Source organism: Musa acuminata, chromosome BXJ3-1 (genome assembly GCF_036884655.1).
Source record: "Musa acuminata AAA Group cultivar baxijiao chromosome BXJ3-1, Cavendish_Baxijiao_AAA, whole genome shotgun sequence".
Classification (NCBI taxonomy): Eukaryota; Viridiplantae; Streptophyta; class Magnoliopsida; order Zingiberales; family Musaceae; genus Musa; species Musa acuminata.
Genome location: NC_088349.1, coordinates 13,882,501 through 13,902,064, shown reverse-complemented (window position 1 = coordinate 13,902,064; position 19,564 = coordinate 13,882,501). Strand labels below are relative to the sequence as shown.

At 38.2% G+C, this 19,564-nt stretch overlaps 2 protein-coding genes and 5 non-coding genes across 7 annotated transcripts; all 7 read left to right on the top strand.

Moving 5' to 3' along the window:
* Nucleotides 1–1,047: 1,047 nt before the first annotated feature.
* On the top strand, nt 1,048–7,349 carry LOC135628459 (uncharacterized zinc finger CCHC domain-containing protein At4g19190-like). Its single transcript, XM_065135102.1, has 7 exons — nt 1,048–1,292; nt 1,413–1,475; nt 3,789–3,940; nt 4,079–4,195; nt 4,471–4,672; nt 6,299–6,413; nt 6,497–7,349. Exons 1-7 carry the CDS (start codon nt 1,068–1,070, stop codon nt 7,015–7,017), a joined length of 1,395 nt encoding a protein of 464 aa, XP_064991174.1. The 5' UTR covers nt 1,048–1,067; the 3' UTR covers nt 7,018–7,349.
* Nucleotides 7,350–7,568: 219 nt separating this feature from the next.
* TRNAQ-CUG (transfer RNA glutamine (anticodon CUG)) lies at nt 7,569–7,643 on the top strand. Its single transcript has one exon. It is a non-coding gene; the product is annotated as a tRNA-Gln (tRNA).
* Nucleotides 7,644–7,725: 82 nt separating this feature from the next.
* On the top strand, nt 7,726–7,806 carry TRNAL-AAG (transfer RNA leucine (anticodon AAG)). The gene has a single exon. It is a non-coding gene; the product is annotated as a tRNA-Leu (tRNA).
* Nucleotides 7,807–7,888: 82 nt separating this feature from the next.
* Nucleotides 7,889–7,969, top strand: TRNAL-AAG (transfer RNA leucine (anticodon AAG)). Its single transcript has one exon. It is a non-coding gene; the product is annotated as a tRNA-Leu (tRNA).
* Nucleotides 7,970–8,051: 82 nt separating this feature from the next.
* On the top strand, nt 8,052–8,132 carry TRNAL-AAG (transfer RNA leucine (anticodon AAG)). The gene has a single exon. It is a non-coding gene; the product is annotated as a tRNA-Leu (tRNA).
* A 408-nt stretch (nt 8,133–8,540) lies between these two features.
* On the top strand, nt 8,541–8,621 carry TRNAL-AAG (transfer RNA leucine (anticodon AAG)). The gene has a single exon. It is a non-coding gene; the product is annotated as a tRNA-Leu (tRNA).
* A 372-nt stretch (nt 8,622–8,993) lies between these two features.
* Nucleotides 8,994–10,080, top strand: LOC135628733 (uncharacterized). Its single transcript, XM_065135586.1, has one exon. The coding sequence runs from the start codon at nt 9,381–9,383 to the stop codon at nt 9,978–9,980; it is 600 nt and encodes a 199-aa protein (XP_064991658.1). The 5' UTR covers nt 8,994–9,380; the 3' UTR covers nt 9,981–10,080.
* Nucleotides 10,081–19,564: the final 9,484 nt, after the last annotated feature.

Here is a 19,564-nt window from a genome sequence, read left to right as displayed (position 1 = left end):
CTTTGCGGATAGATATGTAAGGGTACAATACGATTTAGGCAAAACTAGTTAAGTTTGTAATAGATTGTATCAAAACAGGACAAGCATTCATAGAAACACTTAGCATGTAAACATAAGGGATCTAACGGGGTTACATTTGAGAGATGTAGGAAAAAAAAAGTCGTTCAGAGGAATGAGCATTTGAGATTGACATTCAAATGAATGATCAACCCGAATGGTTAAGTTTGAGCTACGACTCATCGTTGGAAAAGTATTGTTGTAACTCATTCAATAAAGTCACATGAAAAAAGATTTTAATAGATTAATAAGGATTAAATGAATAAAATAATTTTAATATGAGTCTCGATATTTTAAATTAATAGTTTATATTCAATAAGTTGATAATTATTTGATCTAATTGTACCATCAACTATGGCACTTACATACCATCCAACTCGTCTCAAGAGAATCGGTTCTCGAATTGGTTCATTAATAATTTGATTTTGAAAATTATAAATAATTTCAATTTAAGAGAGTATTTTTTTGTTTGATTAATCGATTCGATCCACATTGAATCGATTGAAAAGCAATAATTTTGAAGTTCATTCTAATAGTATCATTAACATGTCTAAACATCTACTATTCAACTTAGATGATTTGATCCTTAATAATTCTGTTCGAATCAGTTTAAAGACCCAAAGCCATGTCTAATGCCTTCCTATTTCTTATTCACAGAAAAGCCCCTTCCTAATATATTTATTTCACATGGATCCTTCTTTTTGCATAGTCTTTATTTTCTTTTCTTTAGAGATTATTGTTTATAATCCTCTTTTTACTATTTACAATCTCATTTTAAAAATTTTAATATTTAAAATTATTCTTTCTTAATTAAACATAATTATCATTCCTCTTACTCTTTTTCTTCCACCTTTTTCTCATATTCTTCTTTCTTCTTCCTTTTTTTTTAATTAATTTTTTAAAGAAATTAGTAAAAAAGTTGTCAATAGTATATAAAAGAAACATCTAAATAGTGAGCTTCGTTTCTCGTTCGAGATAGGGTTTCTGATTTGGTCGTGCGGAGGAGGGAGATGGAGGAGGACGTGACGGGGAGCGGGGGGGGGAGGTTGGGGAAGAGGCCGTCGGAGAGCGGGATTGAGGTGGACTATAAGACGAAGGTGGGCACGGCGTGGAGCCACTCCTACCTCAACCAGAAGCCGTGGCACCCACTCTCCTACCCCAACCAACGCCGCAAGTGGATCGCCGAGCAGACCCACGCCAACCACGCCCGTCGCGCCGACGAGGTCGCTCGCGAGGTAGCCCCCATCCTCCACCTTTTGCCCGTCGCCTGACCTATGTTTGCAATCTTTCGAATGTTTCATGACGCATCATCTCGCCCGGATCGATGATCCTTTCTTGGGTGTTTTTCCTTGCAGTTTGCTCAGGAGCAAGAGTTCTTTCGGCAGACGGCTCTCTTCTCCAAGAAAGAGAAGGAGAAGGTAACCTCAACCCTTTCTGCTCGATTAATCGACATGGAACCGTCACAGATAGTCCTAAATGAGCAAGAGAAGAGAAGTGCATGCTTTGTCTGTGTTGGCCTATTGCTTCCGCGTTAAGTTAAGACATAGCCCTCACAGTTCCATCTTGTTCTTCTTCCTCCTGCCTTTTTCTTGGTGCTTTGCAATTTTTCATCTTCACGAAGGTGTCATGTAGCCTAATTGATTAAGACTTAGACGGTTAATCACAAGGTCTTGGGCTTCAATCCGCCTTCATCACTTATCCTTCGCAAAAGAAAGAAAAAAAAAACATCTTGGTGTGAAATATTAAAAAAATAGATATGTATGGTACAAGATGATTTTTTTCTCCATCAAGTCCAGTATATTATTGAGCTTCCTCCCGTTATGGTTTTATTGTAAGAGCAAAAGGATGAGCTAATCGCTGCATTCTTTAGTAGTTCATGAGAAAGAAAAACTAAAGGTAGTAAAATGATAGCATTAAATTTTAGTAATAGGAAGGTCTTTCTTTTGTTCATGGTATATCCTTGTTCTTATGGTTAATAGGATTTGATGCTGTGGATAAGGGGAATCTGACAGGAGGTTTTTTCTTCTTTGTGAGAGTTGAGGATTTTTCCTCTTTTTGTTTCTGCAGAGCCCCTGTGTTTCAACTATGGTGAACTTGCAAGTAGCCAAGATTGCACCAATTCTTCAAAGATCCTCCCAAACATATAAAGTCATACCTATAACCAAGGTTTGCAATTTCGGTTCATACCGGTGGATCTACCAATGGTTGGTATGTACGTACCGAGACATACCGACGGTATGAATCGATACGCCTAAAAAAATCAAAAATAGCTCCAAAAATACTTGAAAAGTAGAAAAAAAAGTTAGATTACAGTTTTTAAGTTGAAAATAAATATAATTTTAATATAATTTTAGTGAAAATAATCTAAATTAAGAAAGAATAGTGACACATCTTTTTAGGGCTTTAGGAGTAGCTTTGTGGTACGTTATGAACCGTCCTTTCGTTAATATTGAATTATCTATAAAGAAATTATTTGAATTGTTAGATGTGAGTGAGAATTAGTTTGAGAGAGTTTAAGAGATTGAGAGAGTGATATGAGTTGAAAGAGGGATGAGGAAATGATTTAAAAACTCTTTCCTATGGTTCAAACAGTCATTTTGACCATTTGAAATAGGGCAATCTCAGCCCTTGATTGGTAATGATCGAAATTCGACCGTTACTGACTGGTACAGGTTGGTAACGGTCAGATTTCGATCGTTACCATCTGGTACAGATCCTGTATCGCCCGATATGGGGTTAGGTTATGGTATCGCCCAGTAGAGGGCAGTTTGCGTACCTGTCCTGTATTGGACCGGTACGTACCACCTGTAATGAGCGGTACGGGCCGGTACTGCAAACCCTGCCCGTAACCCACTAGAATCTGTTTGTTGTAAAAACAATATTGAATTAAAAAGCTGATTATTCTAAATAGAGTCAAATGTAAAATGAATATGATCAGAACCATGTTGACAATTTCAATGGTGGTATGTTAATGTAGTTGGGATTTCAAAATTTTGAAGTTTTCAAAAATCGAAACCATTATTTTACAAGAGAACGTGATTATTTTTTACATGAATTGTAGATACATGAATCAAGGAATTGAGTGAGGTATCTGGGTTCAGCAATTTGCTATATCATTTATATAAGAGTAGCAAATTGCTAATTATTGTTGGATTGTATGTCAATACAGTTTTCTTTCTTCCATGTGTAACTCTTTCTTTGTATCTTCTTCTGCCCTCTCTTGTTTCTTCCTTCTAATGCTTATTATTTCGGCACTCTTAGATTGATAAATTGGTCAAATCAGTAATATAGGAATCATGTAATTCATTTTCTCACTCGGAACAAAATTGAGTGCCAATGACAGCCAAACTGGTAATATATGCCTGTCACACAGTCCTGGAAATGGGTCCATTTGATCAATGACATTGGCAAATTGTAGAACTTTGGCAATTCAATTAGTTAAACAGTGCAGGACAAATTGGTATCACAATAACATTGAGTCAATTGATTGTTTAGCTTCTCATTTTCCTAGAAGCTTTAGAAATGGGTGGGATTAATCTCAGGTACAAATATGAGAAGTTTGTTGATGTAAAAATTGGGTGGGACTCATTCTTCAGCAGAATCAAATGTTCTTTCGAACAACAGAAAATTATCATATTTGTGATCTTCAACAAGTTTCTATTTCTTCTAATGTCTCGTGAAAAAATGCCACTTGTGTTTGAATAAAATCACCTATTTAATTATATATTCAGGTGGAGATGATGAAAGCTGTGAGTTTCATGTATGTCAGACCACCTGGTTACAACCCAGAAAGTGCCAAAGCTGCAGAGATTGCAGATGAACAGAAGAGATTGGGTCAAACTAGCACAGAGCAGAACCCTACAGAAGGAACCAGCTCAATAAAGTATCTTTTTCATTTTCTACAGTTTTGCAAAAGTTTCATGTTTTTATATCTATTCTTCAAGCAGAAATTGATCAACTTATTTGAGCATCTGTATCATTAAGAGGATTTATATTCTGCTGAAAATGTCTTTCCTTGTAGGCCTGATATGAAAGCTGCCAAGAGTCAGGCAGGAGATAAGAAGCCAAGACCAAAAGATGTCTTTGGTCGGCCTTTACCAACAGAAGAAGAATTTGAAGTGTTGAAAAATGCCCCAAGGTGCACCTTTTAGTTCTTTGCGTTGGGTATATTGATTGGAATGATAGAATATGTTTATATGCCCCTTTTGTTATGTTTTGATTGATCTTTTTATCACTTATTTAGTCGAGAATTCTATCTTATTTAAAACAATACCCCAATTGTTGAAAGTCATTATGTTGGTTGGTTTTTTCTCATTTGTTTATCATTAATTGGTATGAATACCTATTAGTGAAACGAAGCCCTGTTTAAAATCACAGTTGATTTAATGGAATATCTGCTCTTTGGCCTTGCAGGCTAGAGACTGGTGTACCTGCGAGGGTAAAACCATTTGGAGTTGAAATTCGCAACGTAAGATGTGTAAGGTGCGGAACCTTTGGTCACCAAAGTGGTGATCGTGAATGCCCTTTGAAAGATGTAATAATGCCCAATGAAGAGAGTCGGTTGAAGAGAGATGATCCTCTCACAGCTATAATGGCACAGACAGATACTTCCGAGGCAAGTATAGTATTCCTTTCTTTTTTCTTTTATAACTTACATAACCTTTTGAAGGGTAGTATCCCTAAAGGACTATAAAATAAAATACAGCTTTGGACAGATGTGCTTTAATGGTCCTCTTTAAAGGCACTATAAAACTATAGTAATTTTTAATATTTTTTCTAAGCTAGTCTCTCTTTGATTTATTTCACAATAAGTCAAAGTTTTATGTAATTTAAAGGGCATCTTTTAACTTGTGCCCTTCCTTGTTTGAGTTATTGACTTTTTGTTGTCATGCTGCTTAGTTTGTGCCACATCAGAACACAAGGGGGATTTCTCCCTCAAAATTTTTCTTGACCATTCATACACGAGATATGTTATTACTTTTTGTCTACAAATGTATAAGATATCCATAGGAATTTAGATGGTGAATTGCATGAGGACATGATTTTCAGTAAGCTATTAGTGAAAAATACAAATGCTCCCATTTGGAATGCAATGAAAACTTAGAACACCAGAAACATAATATTATACTAAAGGCTGGATTTTCTTTTAATTTGTTGATTGAAATGGTTTTCTAGTAAGTTCCGTGTTTGGACTTGGCAATTAAATCTGTGACCCTGGAGTAATGGAGTTTGTTTTTTATAAAAGTTTGTGCTCTTGGTGTTTGTTCCTGTAAAAACGATGTGGTATATCATTTTTGTTAAGTAGCTTCTGAACTTTAACTTCTATTTATAGCCACTTTAGCTTCTGAACAGTCTCCTCTTGTTTATAGCGACTTTTAACTTCTGAACTTTTGCAAGTGCGACACTCCATTCCAATTTTTTTTCAATCAGATATCACAGTATTTGTGCTTGTATGAGCATATACAGGCGATGATACCATATTGTTCACATGATTTCTATAAAGGAGCAGTTGCATGTTAAATCCTTGGAACTCAACAATTTTAAGAAAATGGTATTGTTATCACAAATAAGAGCTTGACCTAAAAGCTAACTAAACCCAATTTGGGTCGGATGGCAAGTCATATAACTATAAGTAGGGAAAACAAAATATTCTGAAGAAAGCTAATATATACCAGTGGTTCTGTTATAATGTATAATTATAATTGTCAACTGGCTCAACCTTTTGTTCTAGGCTAGGTATCTTGATTGACTGTGTAATATCTATATACCTTAAGAAATTAGACCTATGTGGCTGGCTGATTATCATACTTACATATATGTAGGGCCATGCCTTGACTTCCAGTAAAAGTCGGTGACTATTCACCGTCAATTGTGTTGTCATTTTAGACTGAAGTTGACTCTTCAGTTATATATAGCTTGCATTTGCCTGGATAAGTAGAACTGGAGATTATAAGAGGCCTTCTTGCCAAGTTGTCCAGGATGATGCAATCTTATGTGGTTGGCCTTGAATATGCAGTTATATTGTGTTCTAGTGGGGAGTGGAGAAGTTTACACCAATGGTGTCTACGCTATTGAGACAATTACGGATTATTGTTGTCTCATATGAAACCAAAGTGTAGCACAATGCATCATGTGATATAGCTGTTGTGATTCAGAATATTCACTCTAGCTTACATCATGTTCTGGTATTTGATTTCCGGTTCTTTTTGTGTTATTTAAGTATTATGTGCTATATCTGCAGCCCTTGAAGTGGGAACTGAAACAGAAACCAGGTATGAGCCCTCCTAGGGGTGGTTTCAGACCGGATGATCCTAACCAGCAGATAGTGGCAGAAGACATATTTGATGAATATGGAGGTATAATTTGTTGTACAAGTTACTATGATCTCTTTTCCATATATAATCTCAACTTTATGTACTGTCTTTGACTTGGTTTTCAGGATTTCTGGGTGGAGGCAAGATTCCTCCGCTTCTCTCCAACTTCTCTGCAGGCAAATCTAAGAAGCATTCAAAGCGGAAAAGCAAGCACAAGCACCATTCATTGAGATCTCATAGCGAACATGAGAAACGTCGTGATGGTGATCAGTCATCATCATCCTTGGACTCCTATGAATCTGAAAGTGATAAAGAAATTAGGCAGCAATCCAAGAGCAGGTATAAGAAGAAACATCGGACACACACATCGATATCGACTGATTCAGAATTCAAAGTTGATAAGGAAAGGAGGGATTCAGAGAGCAAGCATAAGAAACAACGTTGTCGTGAATCTTCATCATCTGCTGATACTGAAACGGACAGGCAAAGGAGGAAGAAGTCAGCAAGCAAGTATAATAAGGGAAGTCATTTAGATCCTAATGCGTCCGACAGTCATGACTCGGATCATTATCATCGTCGAAGAAAACACCGACATCATCATCATCGTCATCGTGATCGATATGATTCCAAATCTGAATCGGATTGAGTAACTGTACCATTTCAATAAACTGGGTGCGGCATCATTGAATGTTCTGCCTGAAAGCAGGTCTGAGAAGTATCGATTCAAATCACTGTTTGTTTCATGTCGAGGTGTTGTGATCTCAGGCACCGAGTTGCACCAGCGTAAAAGACATTAAAATTTCTTAATATGTACCGATCATTTTCGTTTTTATTTTTAACAAAGGAAGTAAAATATTAATAATTTACAATGAACATTAGGTGTGCCTTAGATCCGAAAAGTAAGGCACGCGGTTAATGTCTCTGTTGGGGTTTATTCCATTATACACATAATTGATACAACTTAGGTTTGAGTTCGTCTATTTTTTTTTTAAAAATTATATTTGATGTTCATTTAGTATAATGAAATTTTCTTTGTAATTTTATTGAGATGCCATAAATAGCATTAACTGAAATTACACACATATGATATAATTAACTTGAGAACTTGATTCAAAATTAATTAACACATTTGTATATTGTTATGTTAACAGCTTCTAAAATGTATTTAAAAAAAAAGGAAAGAAGCTAATAATCACAGTTGAGATGGCCGAGTTTGTCTAAGGCGTAAGGTTCTGGTCCGAAAGGGCGTGGGTTCAAATCCCACTCTCAACAAGATGTTTTATGTTTTATCTATCTACAATTACCCACTTACTTTAAATATATATAAACTAAAAGATTTACCATTGAAATATCAGTTGAGATGGCCGAGTTGGTCTAAGGCGCCAGATTAAGGTTCTGGTCCGAAAGGGCGTGGGTTCAAATCCCACTCTCAACAAGATATTTTATGTTTTATCTATCTACAATTACCCACTTACTTTAAATGTATATAAAATAAAAGATTCACAATTGAAACATCAGTTGAGATGGCCGAGTTGGTCTAAGGCGCCAGATTAAGGTTCTGGTCCGAAAGGGCGTGGGTTCAAATCCCACTCTCAACAAGATGTTTTATGTTTTATCTATCTACAATTACCCACTTACTTTAAATATATATAAACTAAAAGATTCACCATTGAAACATCAGTTGAGATGGCCGAGTTGGTCTAAGGCGCCAGATTAAGGTTCTGGTCCGAAAGGGCGTGGGTTCAAATCCCACTCTCAACAAGATGTTTTATGTTTTATCTATCTACAATTACCCACTTGCTTTAAATATATATAAAAAAAAAGATTCACCATTGAAACATCAGTTGAGATGGCCGAGTTGGTCTAAGGCGCCAGATTAAGGTTCTGGTCCGAAAGGGCATGGGTTCAAATTCCACTTTCAACAAGATGTTTTATGTCTTATCTATCTACAATTACCCACTTGCTTTAAATGTATATAAAAAAAAAGATTCACCATTGAAACATCAGTTGAAATGGCCGAGTTGGTCTAAGGCGCCAGATTAAGGTTTTGGTCCGAAAGGGCGTGGGTTCAAATCCCACTCTCAACAAGATGTTTTATGTTTTATCTATCTACAATTACCCACTTACTTTAAATGTATATAAACTAAAAGATTCACCATTGAAACATCAGTTGAGATGGCCGAGTTGGTCTAAGGTGCCAGATTAAGGTTCTGGTCCGAAAGGGCGTGGGTTCAAATCCCACTCTCAACAAGATGTTTTATGTTTTATCTATCTACAATTACCCACTTACTTTAAATATATATAAAATATAAGATTCACCATTAAAACATCAGTTGAGATGGCTGAGTTGGTCTAAAGTGTTGTTCTGGTCTGAAAGAGCGTTGTTTCAAATCCCACTCTTAACATTGTTTTTTTTAAGACGATCCCAAGTTAAATTGAAGCCATTTGCAACTGTTAAATCATGAGGACGAGCGATTATTAGAAGTTCATTAAATCTTTTTTAAGACGATCCCAAGTTAAATCGAAGCCATTTGCAGCTGTTAGCTCAAGAGGACGAGCGATTATTAGAAGTTCATTAAATAAGCGTTGCGTTCATTTCCAATGTTTTCTGAGAATGGCAAATCCCTTCTTTGACCTCGTTTTAGAAGGCCTACCTACAAATATGCCTTTGTAAATGGCTCCACAGCAGCAACAGCCATGACGTTTAGCTGCGTCCAAAACATTGGACTATGTTTTGGACTACAGTGTGTAAATGGAGGGCAAGAGTGTCGAGAAAGGAAGACATGAAGCCAAAAAGGTTGCATACAGTTGAATTGTAGCCAGTGGTGGAGTCTCAAAAGGCAACAGGATAAGTTAGCTATCACAAGGCAAGAATGGTATTTTTCTTTGTTTGGAATAATACTAAAGAAAAGGAGTTACCAAATCTTGCACGATCCCATAAGAAACGCTATAGTGCAGCAGCAGCAGCAGCAGCAACACTCGCCCGCATGGTGTTTGTCAAAATTCCCGATGCCAAAGCTCATAACGCGGCAGGGGCGGCGCACCAATCCCCTAATCTGGATGCTGGCTATCGTGTATGCCATCCTAGCAACGGCCGTCATCATCACCGGCATCGTCGTCTTCGTCATCTACATGGTCTACAAGCCCAAGATTCCCTACATCAAGGTGGCCTACGCGCAGCTCAACCATCTCGACTACGACCCGTCAGGGCTGCTTAAGATTCAGATGGCCCTCGATGTGGTGGCGGAGAACGACAACAACAAGGCCAGTGCCGGCTTCTCCGACCTCAGCTTCCTTCTCCGGTTCCACGGCATCGATGTCGCGGAGCTACGGGCCGACCCGCTCGATGTCGCCAAGAACAGCTCCTCCGAACTCAACTATCGCTTCCAGTCGTCGCCGATCCCGCTGGACAAGAAGGCCATGGAGGCCATGAAGGTGGCGCTGAGGCGGGGCGTCGTGCCATTCGACCTCGATGGGCACGCGAGTACCCGGTGGAGGGCCGGCCTCCTTCTCTCCGTGAGGTTTAGGACTCACCTCTCATGTCCGCTCAATTTCTCCGTGCGGAACGGGAGCGCGATCGACTTGGATTGCAACTCCATGTCCCGTTGATCTCCAAGCATCCACAACATTTCATCTCCTATTAGAGGATCTCTATGTTGTTAATGCAACAACGGCACTTAACAAATAAATTTATCATATAAAAATTTTATATCAAGATTAAATTCATAGATCGAAAATTTTATACTAAGATTCAATCAAGCATCGCAGATCAAAAATAAATACGTATATTTTTTAAATATAATAACTAATAGGGCATCTCATATAACTCATTGTGATTTTGTCAAATAAATATTAAGATGATTAATACTAGTTATAAGTATCCTATAAACTAATACGTGAGTGATAATATACTGTTTAATTTTTTAGTTATTATTATTATATTTTCTCTCTTTATATTAGATGATGAATATATTATAATGTCTTTGGATCTATGCAATGAGAATTGGATCATGATGAGATTATGATAATAAGATCAATTCGTCTTTAAACACAAACCCTAAATATTCTCGGTCATAGATTAAAATATCGAAATAATTGAACAGACTGATATGTTATATACCCATCTATATTATGGAGGTAGCTGGTCTCTTGTGTGGGGACACCGGAGATATAGTATAGGTGCTCATTGGAGAATAAGTTTACTGAATGAATGATCCATTTTCAGAATGTTGAATGGTTAATGACACCTCATTGTCAGATAGCGATTATGTAGTCTCAATTATATATTTGGTCCTTAGACTTGAAATAGTAAGGATGCATTGTTTCAGATCTAGCACAGATGATCATTGGGAATGATAGTCAACCTTACGAATGCAATTGGGTATCAATAGAGGATCATATACTCTCAGTATCATGAAAGGAATATTTCAAATGCTTTCACTCAAGCAAATTTATCGCTAGGGTCGATTGGATCATGATGAATCCGATAAGCGTAAGATTCGGATTGAAAGTGATGGAGTTTTATAAGAGAATTCAATTAGAGTAAGACTCAGATAGATATCATATGAGCTTGATAGTACCATGCTTGGTATATGATCTCTAAGATATTATGTGGATGAGGGACTATAGATACACGACAATTGAGGGAAATATGTCCAATGAATTAGATCCCCCTATATCATTTGGGATAATAGGTTAGTGGCATAATACGTCTATAGTTGATAAGTTAAGTGAATTATTCTCGACTTGAGTGAATTATTATAAGGATAATAATTCACTAATTAGAAAGAGTTATGACAAGTGCAACTCACGACCAGCTCGGTATTGGGCCTAGAGGGTCACATACATTAGTGAACAATGCGACGATTAAAAGATTTGATATAAAATATCTAATAAGCTCATGTTTTATTAGATCCATTGGGTGAGACCTAATAGGGCTTAGAATGATTATTGGATGAGGATTCAATATCTATTAAGCTAGGATCCATAAGGGTAAGCAAGAGTGCTCTATATGTTGAGAAATCTGAGGCGATATCACATGTGCAATTGAAGAACAGAAAACAAAATCCCAGAATTTTACACAGAAAATAAGGTTTCATCGTCATATAAAGATTATGTGCAAAAACCCACAAAACCGAAAAATGATGCATACAAGGGAGATTGTATTACCTAGGAAGATCGTATATCTTTAAAAATCTATAGATATGCGAGAGAGGATGAAGAATGTCAATTATCCTCCTCTCTAGCGGTTATCTATATGGTAGGGGCTATGAAGACGCTCTTTAAATCGCTGTACAATCTTTTTCGCTACGCGCACTACGCAATAAAAAATGGGCTACCTCTTCTACTAGTCATAGGTGCCCTACAAACTAATCACGTGAGTGATGGCACATATGACTTAATACAGTCTTTTTGTTTATTATATTATGGTATTTATCACTTTATATTGCTTATTATATATATATATATATATATATATATATATATATATATATATATATATATATATATATATATATATATATATATATATATATATATATATATATATATATATTGTGATGTTCTTAGATCTATGCAATGAGAATTGAATCATGATGAGATCACGATAATGAGACCGATTCGTCTTTAAACACAGATTCTAAATAATTTCGAGCATTAGTTACTCAAGAGGAACATCGAGATAACCGGATAGACTAGTGTGTTGTATACCCGTCCATATGATAGATGCAGCTGGTCTCATAGATGTTCATGTGGGGACACTATGGATATAATACATGTGCTCATTGGGGAATGAGTTTACTGATTGATCCGCTTATGAAATAATGAATGGTTGATGATGCCTTATTGTTAGACAACGATTTTATAGTCTCATTGGTGTATCTGATCCTTAGACTTGAGACAAAAAATGTCCGGTATGAGTGCTTCACTCTTTGATACCAGACTTATAGGTTTGGATGTCCCAAATCTAACACAACCGGTCATCGGGAGTGGTAGTCAACCTTACGATGGCTATTGAGTATCGATAGAGGATCATCCACTCTCGGTGTCATGAGAGGAATGCCCCATATATTTTTGCTCAGACAAATCTCTAGCCAGAGTCATTCGTATTGAGAGAGAAAGAGTTCTCAAGGAGAATCCAATTAGAGCGAGACTCGAGTAGAAATCGTATGGGTTTGACAGCACTATGCTTGGTATACGATCTCTGGAATTTAGATGGATGAGAGACTAAAGGTACACGATAACTGAGGATAGACCGGTCTAATGGATTGGATTCCCCTATATCGTTTAGGGACTATTGCGTAGTATTCTAGTACGTCCGTAGTCGATGAGTCGAGTGAATTATTATGGAGATAATAATTCACTGAGCTAGAAGAAGTTCTGATAGGTATGACTCATGGCCAGCTTGATATTGGGCTTGGAGGATCACACACATATGGTAAGCATTGCGATGAGTAGAGGTTCGGATATGAGATATCCGCCGGAGCCCTTATCTTATTGGATATTCAATAAACCCCTGAATTATTGGATCATATGGATGAGATCTAATAAGAGCCCATGAGAAATTATTGGATAGAGATCCACTAATCTAAGAGGCTTAGGTAGTTAGATGGAGATCCAATACCCAATAGGGGAGGATCCATTAGGATTAAGTTGACAGTTGGAACCTCCCCGGAACATTTCTGATAAGACCCGGGTTTCCTCATTTGAGCAATCTCCTCGTAGGTATTGTAATATAACGAAATCGACTCCCAGATCTATGATGATCTTCTTCATACTAACTTCCTTTTTGTTGTCACTGTTGTAGCAATGTATTCCGCTTCTATGGTCGAGTCAATAGTAGTGTCTTTGCGAAACTCTTTCAACACACTACTCCTCCATTCAAGATGAATACATACCCTGAATTAGACTTGTTATCATCGACATCGGACTAGAAACTCGAGTTTGTGTAGCATTCAACCCTGATGCTACTACCTCTATATACCAATAAAAGATCCTTAGTCCTTCTTAAGTACTTAAGGATACACTTTACTGCTTTCCAATACTCCAAGCCTAGATCCGCTTGATACATGCTTATGACACTTAGAGCATACACTATATCAGGCCTGATACATAGTATGACACACAAGATAGACCCTATTACTGATGCATAGGGTATCCTATCCATGTTCTTCCTTTCTTCAGGAGTCTTTGGTGACATACTCTTAGAAAGCGATATCCCATGTCTCATCAATATGAGACCTCTCTTGGAATTTTTTGTACTAAATATTTTGACAATGGTGTCTATGTACCTAGATTGGGATAAGCCAAGCATCCTCTTGGATCCGCCTCTATAGATCTGGATTGGGACAAGCTAAGCATCGTTCTTAACGAAGTCATAAGATCCGATTGCCTCATCAAATCTTATGTTCCAACTTCGAGAAGCTTGCTTTAGTCCATAAATGGATTTAAGCAACCTGCACACCTTATCTAGGTAGTCTTTGGACATGAATCCCTCAGGTTGTATCATATACACATCCTCCTCGAGGTTGCCATTGAGGAATGTGATTTTCACGTCCATTTGCTAGATGTCATAATTATAGTGTGCTGTAATAGGCAATAGAATTCAGATGGATTTTAGCATGGCTATGGGTGAGAAGGTTTCGTCATAGTCAACACCTTGCCTTTGACGATACCCCTTAGCCACTAGTCTTGTTTTATAGGTATCTCTATCTTTCCATCTGCTCCGATCTTTTTCTTAAAGATCCACTTGTAACCGATGGGTATAACACCCTCGGGTACATCAACTAAGTTTCAAACCTTATTGTAGTATATGGAATCCATCTTAGAATTCATGGCTTTTTGCCACTTCCCAAAGTCTATACTCATAATAGCCTCCTTATAGGTTTGAGGATCAATATTCTCAACATCCTCTCCTCCAATATGTCATATATATCTCTCAGGACGATGAGATACTCTGTCGGACCTATGTAAAGTTAGAACTTATGTGTTAGATACCTAAAAAGACTCGGGCTATAGAGTGGTGCTTGAGCTAGGTTCTCCAACCTCGCTCAACTCTATCATGCTTTCGCTGTCTCCGCCAAGAATGTATTCCTTCTCAAGGAGCATCATTCTCTTAGCTACAAAGATCTTTTGGTCCTTGAGATGATAGAAATAATACCCACAAGTTTCCTTGGGGTATCCCATAAACTTGTACCACTCCGTCCTTGATTCTAACTTATCGGGGTTGCGTCTTTTAACGTAGACAAGGTAGTCCTAAATCTTAACAACCTTAAGATTTGACTTCTTCCCTTTTCATATCTCATATGGTGTAGACACTACCAACTTAGTTGGAACTCTGTTTAGAATGTAAGCTGTAGTCTCTAGGGCATATCCCCAGAATGAGATGGGTAGGTCAGCGAAACTCATCATGGACCGTACCATGTCTAACAACGTACGATTCCTCCTTTCAGATATACCATCGAGCTAAGGTGTATAAGGAGGTATCCATTAGGATAGAATCTCATGGTCCTTGAGGAACTGAGTAAACTTTGTACTTAAATACTCATCTCCACGATTTGATCGAAGAGTCTTGATACTCTTTCCAGTCTGGTTCTCCACTTCATTCTTATACTCTCTGAATTTCTCAAAGGTCTCGGACTTATACTTCATTAAGTATATATATCCATATCTTGAGAAATCATAAGTAAAGGTAATGAAGTAGGAGTAACCACCAATAACATGAGTTGACATGGGTCCACATACATCACTATGTGTGAGTTATAGTAGTTCAGTGGCTCTTTCTCCAGTTCCACTAAATGGAGAGTTGGTCAGTTTTCCACGAAGACAAGGCTCGCAGGTTGTATATGACTCATAGTCGAATGGATCTAGATATTCATTATTTAGAAACTTTTGAATCATTCCCTCATGGAAGTGACCCAGCCTACAATGTCACAGGTATGTACTGTTCACCTCATCTTGTTTCCTCTTATACACACTTACATTCATAATATGTAGAGTAGTGCCTAGCATAAATAAACCATTATGCAATGTTCCTCTCGTGATGATCTCATCACCTAATAGTATCGAACAATCATTGTTCTTAAAAACTAATTTATATCCACTAACTGTCAAACATGAAATGAAAATAATGTTTTTGATACTAGAAGGAACAAAATAGCATGCATCCAATACAATAACAACTCCACTAGGCAGATGTAGGGCAACCTCGCCAACAGCTACTGTAGTAACTTTTGCTCCATTGCCCATCTTGATATCTATCTCGCCTCTCACCAGTCTCCTAGGCCTTATTAGAACCTGCAACAAATTGTAAATATGATAAGCACTACCGGTATTTAATACTCATGTGTTATCATAAGAGTGGCAAATGGAGACTGATCATGAATGTACCTGAAGCTTCTCCAAGCTTCTATTTTGCCCTCTCTACAAGGTACTGGCTTCTCTTTCTTGATAGTGCTCCCTGCCTCCCTTAACATATTGAGGAGCTCCAGGAGAGTCATCTCAAGCTTGTTCATATTAAAATTCATTATGAACTATGAAAAGGAATCTTCTATTGACTAAAGCATAAGATCCACACACAAGTTATCCTTTATGATCATTCCTAGGCTTATGAGTTTGTCTATCCACTTAATCATCTTTAGGACATGGTTTTGAACTAGTGTTCCCCAAGTCATCTTAACACGGAAGAGGCTCTTAAATATCTCATATCGTTGAGTCCTTCCCTGTTCATCAAACAATTTACAGACATGTAGGAAAATGGATATAACAGCCATCTTTTCATGTTGTCTTTATAACTCAAGAGTCATGGAGCCCAACATGTAACACTGAGCAATAGTGGAGTCATCAATGTACTTCATGTAGCGAGCAATCTCATTATCGCTTGCCCCTTCCTCGGGCATAGACATCATTGTATCAAGGATGTACGTGATTTTCTCCACTATGAGAATAATTCTCAAGTTGCGGAGCCAATCCATATAATTTGGACCAGTGAGGCGGTTGACATCAAGTATGCCACGTAAGGGATTTGAAAGCGACATTTTTTGAAAATAAAGATACAGTAAAAATAAATAATATGCAGATTTTGTAAAAATAAACAATCAAGATATGAACTTCTATCTTAATATGGTTCTACTATTTTACTGGCAAGTCATGTGACACTCTCAGCACGTGAAACGAAAGTCTCTGACAGACTTCTAGTGGGGATCAGGATCCAATCAGTATCTTAGTGCAACCTCGAGGGACTCAACAAATCACACTAAGCCCGAAAGATATGCAACTCTTGCCGATCACAACTCATTGTGATTCTCGTCCCGTTCGGCCTCTGAATCACCATGGTCTCGAGGGACTCAACCAACCATGATGTTCGATTATGTTAACACCATCGTTACAAGATGAGTATGATTCAATGATATACCCTCGAGTGACTCGACCAAGCATATTATGCCCTCAGGTCACTGGTGACATCTCTATGTCATAAGCAGGATAGCGAATCGCAATATAGGTAAGCCTCGAGGGACTCAACTAACTCAAGCTACATCGAGAATCGGTCCCTTCCTATAATGATGGAAGGTCACGTGGGTTAATTTAATTACCTCACATTTACCGACTTAATATTGTCTAGAGAGGAGTTTCTTTAGTTTGGTCTTATAATATGACATATCACATACATACATATTTAATATATATCTATATCGCATGTAAATAAATATATATATATATATATATATATATATATATATATATATATATATATATATATATATAAACAATCACACATCACATGAGCAATTACACCATATGATTATGAACCACAGCCTAATGTGATCAAGCCCGAGCCAGTGGGCCTATTCACTCACATCAAGTTCTATGTGTGCAGTGGTACATCTCAATGCCCTGTGATCATCCATCTCGTCCTCATCGGTTCTGTTGGCATCTCGACGCATCTCCATGCATCGCGATCGTCCGTCTCGTGGGTTCCGTTATCGCTTCCACACTCCTACTACGCCTCGTGTGATTACAACTTAATCATAGACACTCAAGCTCGATAATAAACGAGAAATAAAATAGAGACTCGCAGATTCTAATAATAATAATCACAAGTACACATATCACACGGTACATGATCATCCGTCCACATATCATACATCACATTATAAATCATTATCATGTAGGACTACTAGATAATAATAAAAATAACAATCAATCAAACTTTTTAATTAATTAATTTTTTTTGAAATTAGGGACATGTAGGGAATTTTTTGAATTCTGAGAGATATTTTCATAATTTGGGCAAAGGACAGAACCTGAAATTTCTCAAATTCACAAGAGCAAAAGTATCTTTTTGCTCAGACCCTAATTTCCTCTCTTCCCCTTCTTGTTGTGGCCACCACCGGCAGGAGCGCCGCTCTTGCAGGTGGGTGCCCTTGTGGGCGGCTCTGCTTGCAGAAGTAGCGCCAGTAGGCGCTGCTGCCCCTACGGGTGGCTCTGCTCGCGGGCGTAGCACCAGTAGGCACCGCTGCCCTGCGACACCTCTGCCCGCAGGTACAGCGCCCGCCGACGCCAATGCCCATGGGCGTAACGCCTGTAGGCACCGCTGCTCCATTGGGCTGGCACCCCTATGGGCCCTACCGCCCCTACGGGTAGTTTTCCCCAAGGCGCAGCACCCGAAGGCGCTATTCCTTACCGGGGCAACGCCCACAAGCGTTGCCCCTTATCGACCATAGGACTGTTGCAAGCAAGCCGCCAGCTAGCTACTATAGGTGCAGCGCCTGTGCGTGCGCCGACGTTGTCCTGCCTACCTGCGACTACACGCATGCAAGCTACCATCTGCGAGGGCAACTATTGCTACCCTTTCTTGCTTTTGCGTCAATGATTTTAACGTCAAAAGTTTATCTAAAACACAACACACGTATTTCAAAACCAATATTTTGCACGAACAACTTGGCTTTGAAACTAATGTTGGGAAATCTTGGGGCGACATCACATGCGCAGCGGAAGAACAGAAAATAAAATCCATAATTTCCAAAGATATGTTCATCGTCATATGAAGATTAGTGTACAAAATCCGCGAAATAGATAACCACGTGTGAGATATATTGCGTTATCTAGGGAGATCGTATATCCTTGAATCCTTACAGATCTCTAGGAGAGGGTGAAGGAGGTCAAGCGCCCTCCTCTCTAGCGGTGATCCACACAATAGAGCTGCAATGATGCTCCTCAAAACTATAGGCTTGTTCTGAGATGGAGAAGGGGAGGAGAATAGGAGAAGACAACCAAAATAGCTCTAGTCTATGAACCACTAGTTCCCTCCTATTTATAGAGGTCACTTGTGAACTTAACCTTAATGGATTCTACCCTATTAAGTATTGAATCTCCATCTAACTACCTAATCCTTTTAGATTAGTGGATCTCTATCCTATAATCTCTCATAGGTTCTTATTGGATCTCATTCATAGGATCCAATAATTCATGGGCTTATTGGATATCCAATAAGATAGGGGCTCCAGCGAATATCTTATATCCGAACCTCTACTCATCGCAATACCTACTATATATGTGTGACCCTCTAAGCCCAATATTGAGCTGACCGTGAGTCATACCTGTCAGAACTCCTTCTAGCTCAATGAATTATTATCTCCATAATAATTCACTCAACTCATCGACTGCGGACGTACTAGGCCACTACGCCGTAGTCCCTAAACAATACAGGGGAATCCAATCCATTGGACATGTCTGTCCTCAATTACCGTGTACCTATAGTCCCTTATTCATCTAATATCTCAGAGATCGTATACTAGGCATGGTGCTGTCAAACCCGTACGGTTTCTACTCGAGTCTCGTTCTAATCAGATTCTCACGAAAAACTCTCTCTCTCAATCCGAATAACCTTGTCCAGGGATTTGTTTAAGTAAGAACACATGAGACATTTCTATCAACACTCAATAGCTCTCGTAAGGTTGACTATCACTCCCAATGATCGGTTGTACTAGATCTGGGACATCCAAACCTATAAGTCTGATATCAAAGAGTGGAGCACTCATACAGGACATCCTTGGTGTCTCAAGTCTAAGGACCAAATACACCACTAGGACTATGGAATCACTATTTGATAATAAGGCATCATCAACTATTCAGCATTCCGTAAGAGGATCAATAAGTGAACTCATTCCCCAATGAGCACCTATATCGTATCC

Bases quoted from the DNA above. Each gene is read 5' to 3' on its own strand.
- LOC135628459 (XM_065135102.1), top strand. From the start codon at position 1,068: ATGGAGGAGGACGTGACGGGGAGCGGGGGGGGGAGGTTGGGGAAGAGG. The intron at 4,196-4,470 runs GTGCACCTTTTA...TTGGCCTTGCAG, and splicing joins GTGTTGAAAAATGCCCCAAG to GCTAGAGACTGGTGTACCTG. The intron at 6,414-6,496 runs GTATAATTTGTT...CTTGGTTTTCAG, and splicing joins CATATTTGATGAATATGGAG to GATTTCTGGGTGGAGGCAAG.
- LOC135628733 (XM_065135586.1), top strand. From the start codon at position 9,381: ATGCCAAAGCTCATAACGCGGCAGGGGCGGCGCACCAATCCCCTAATC.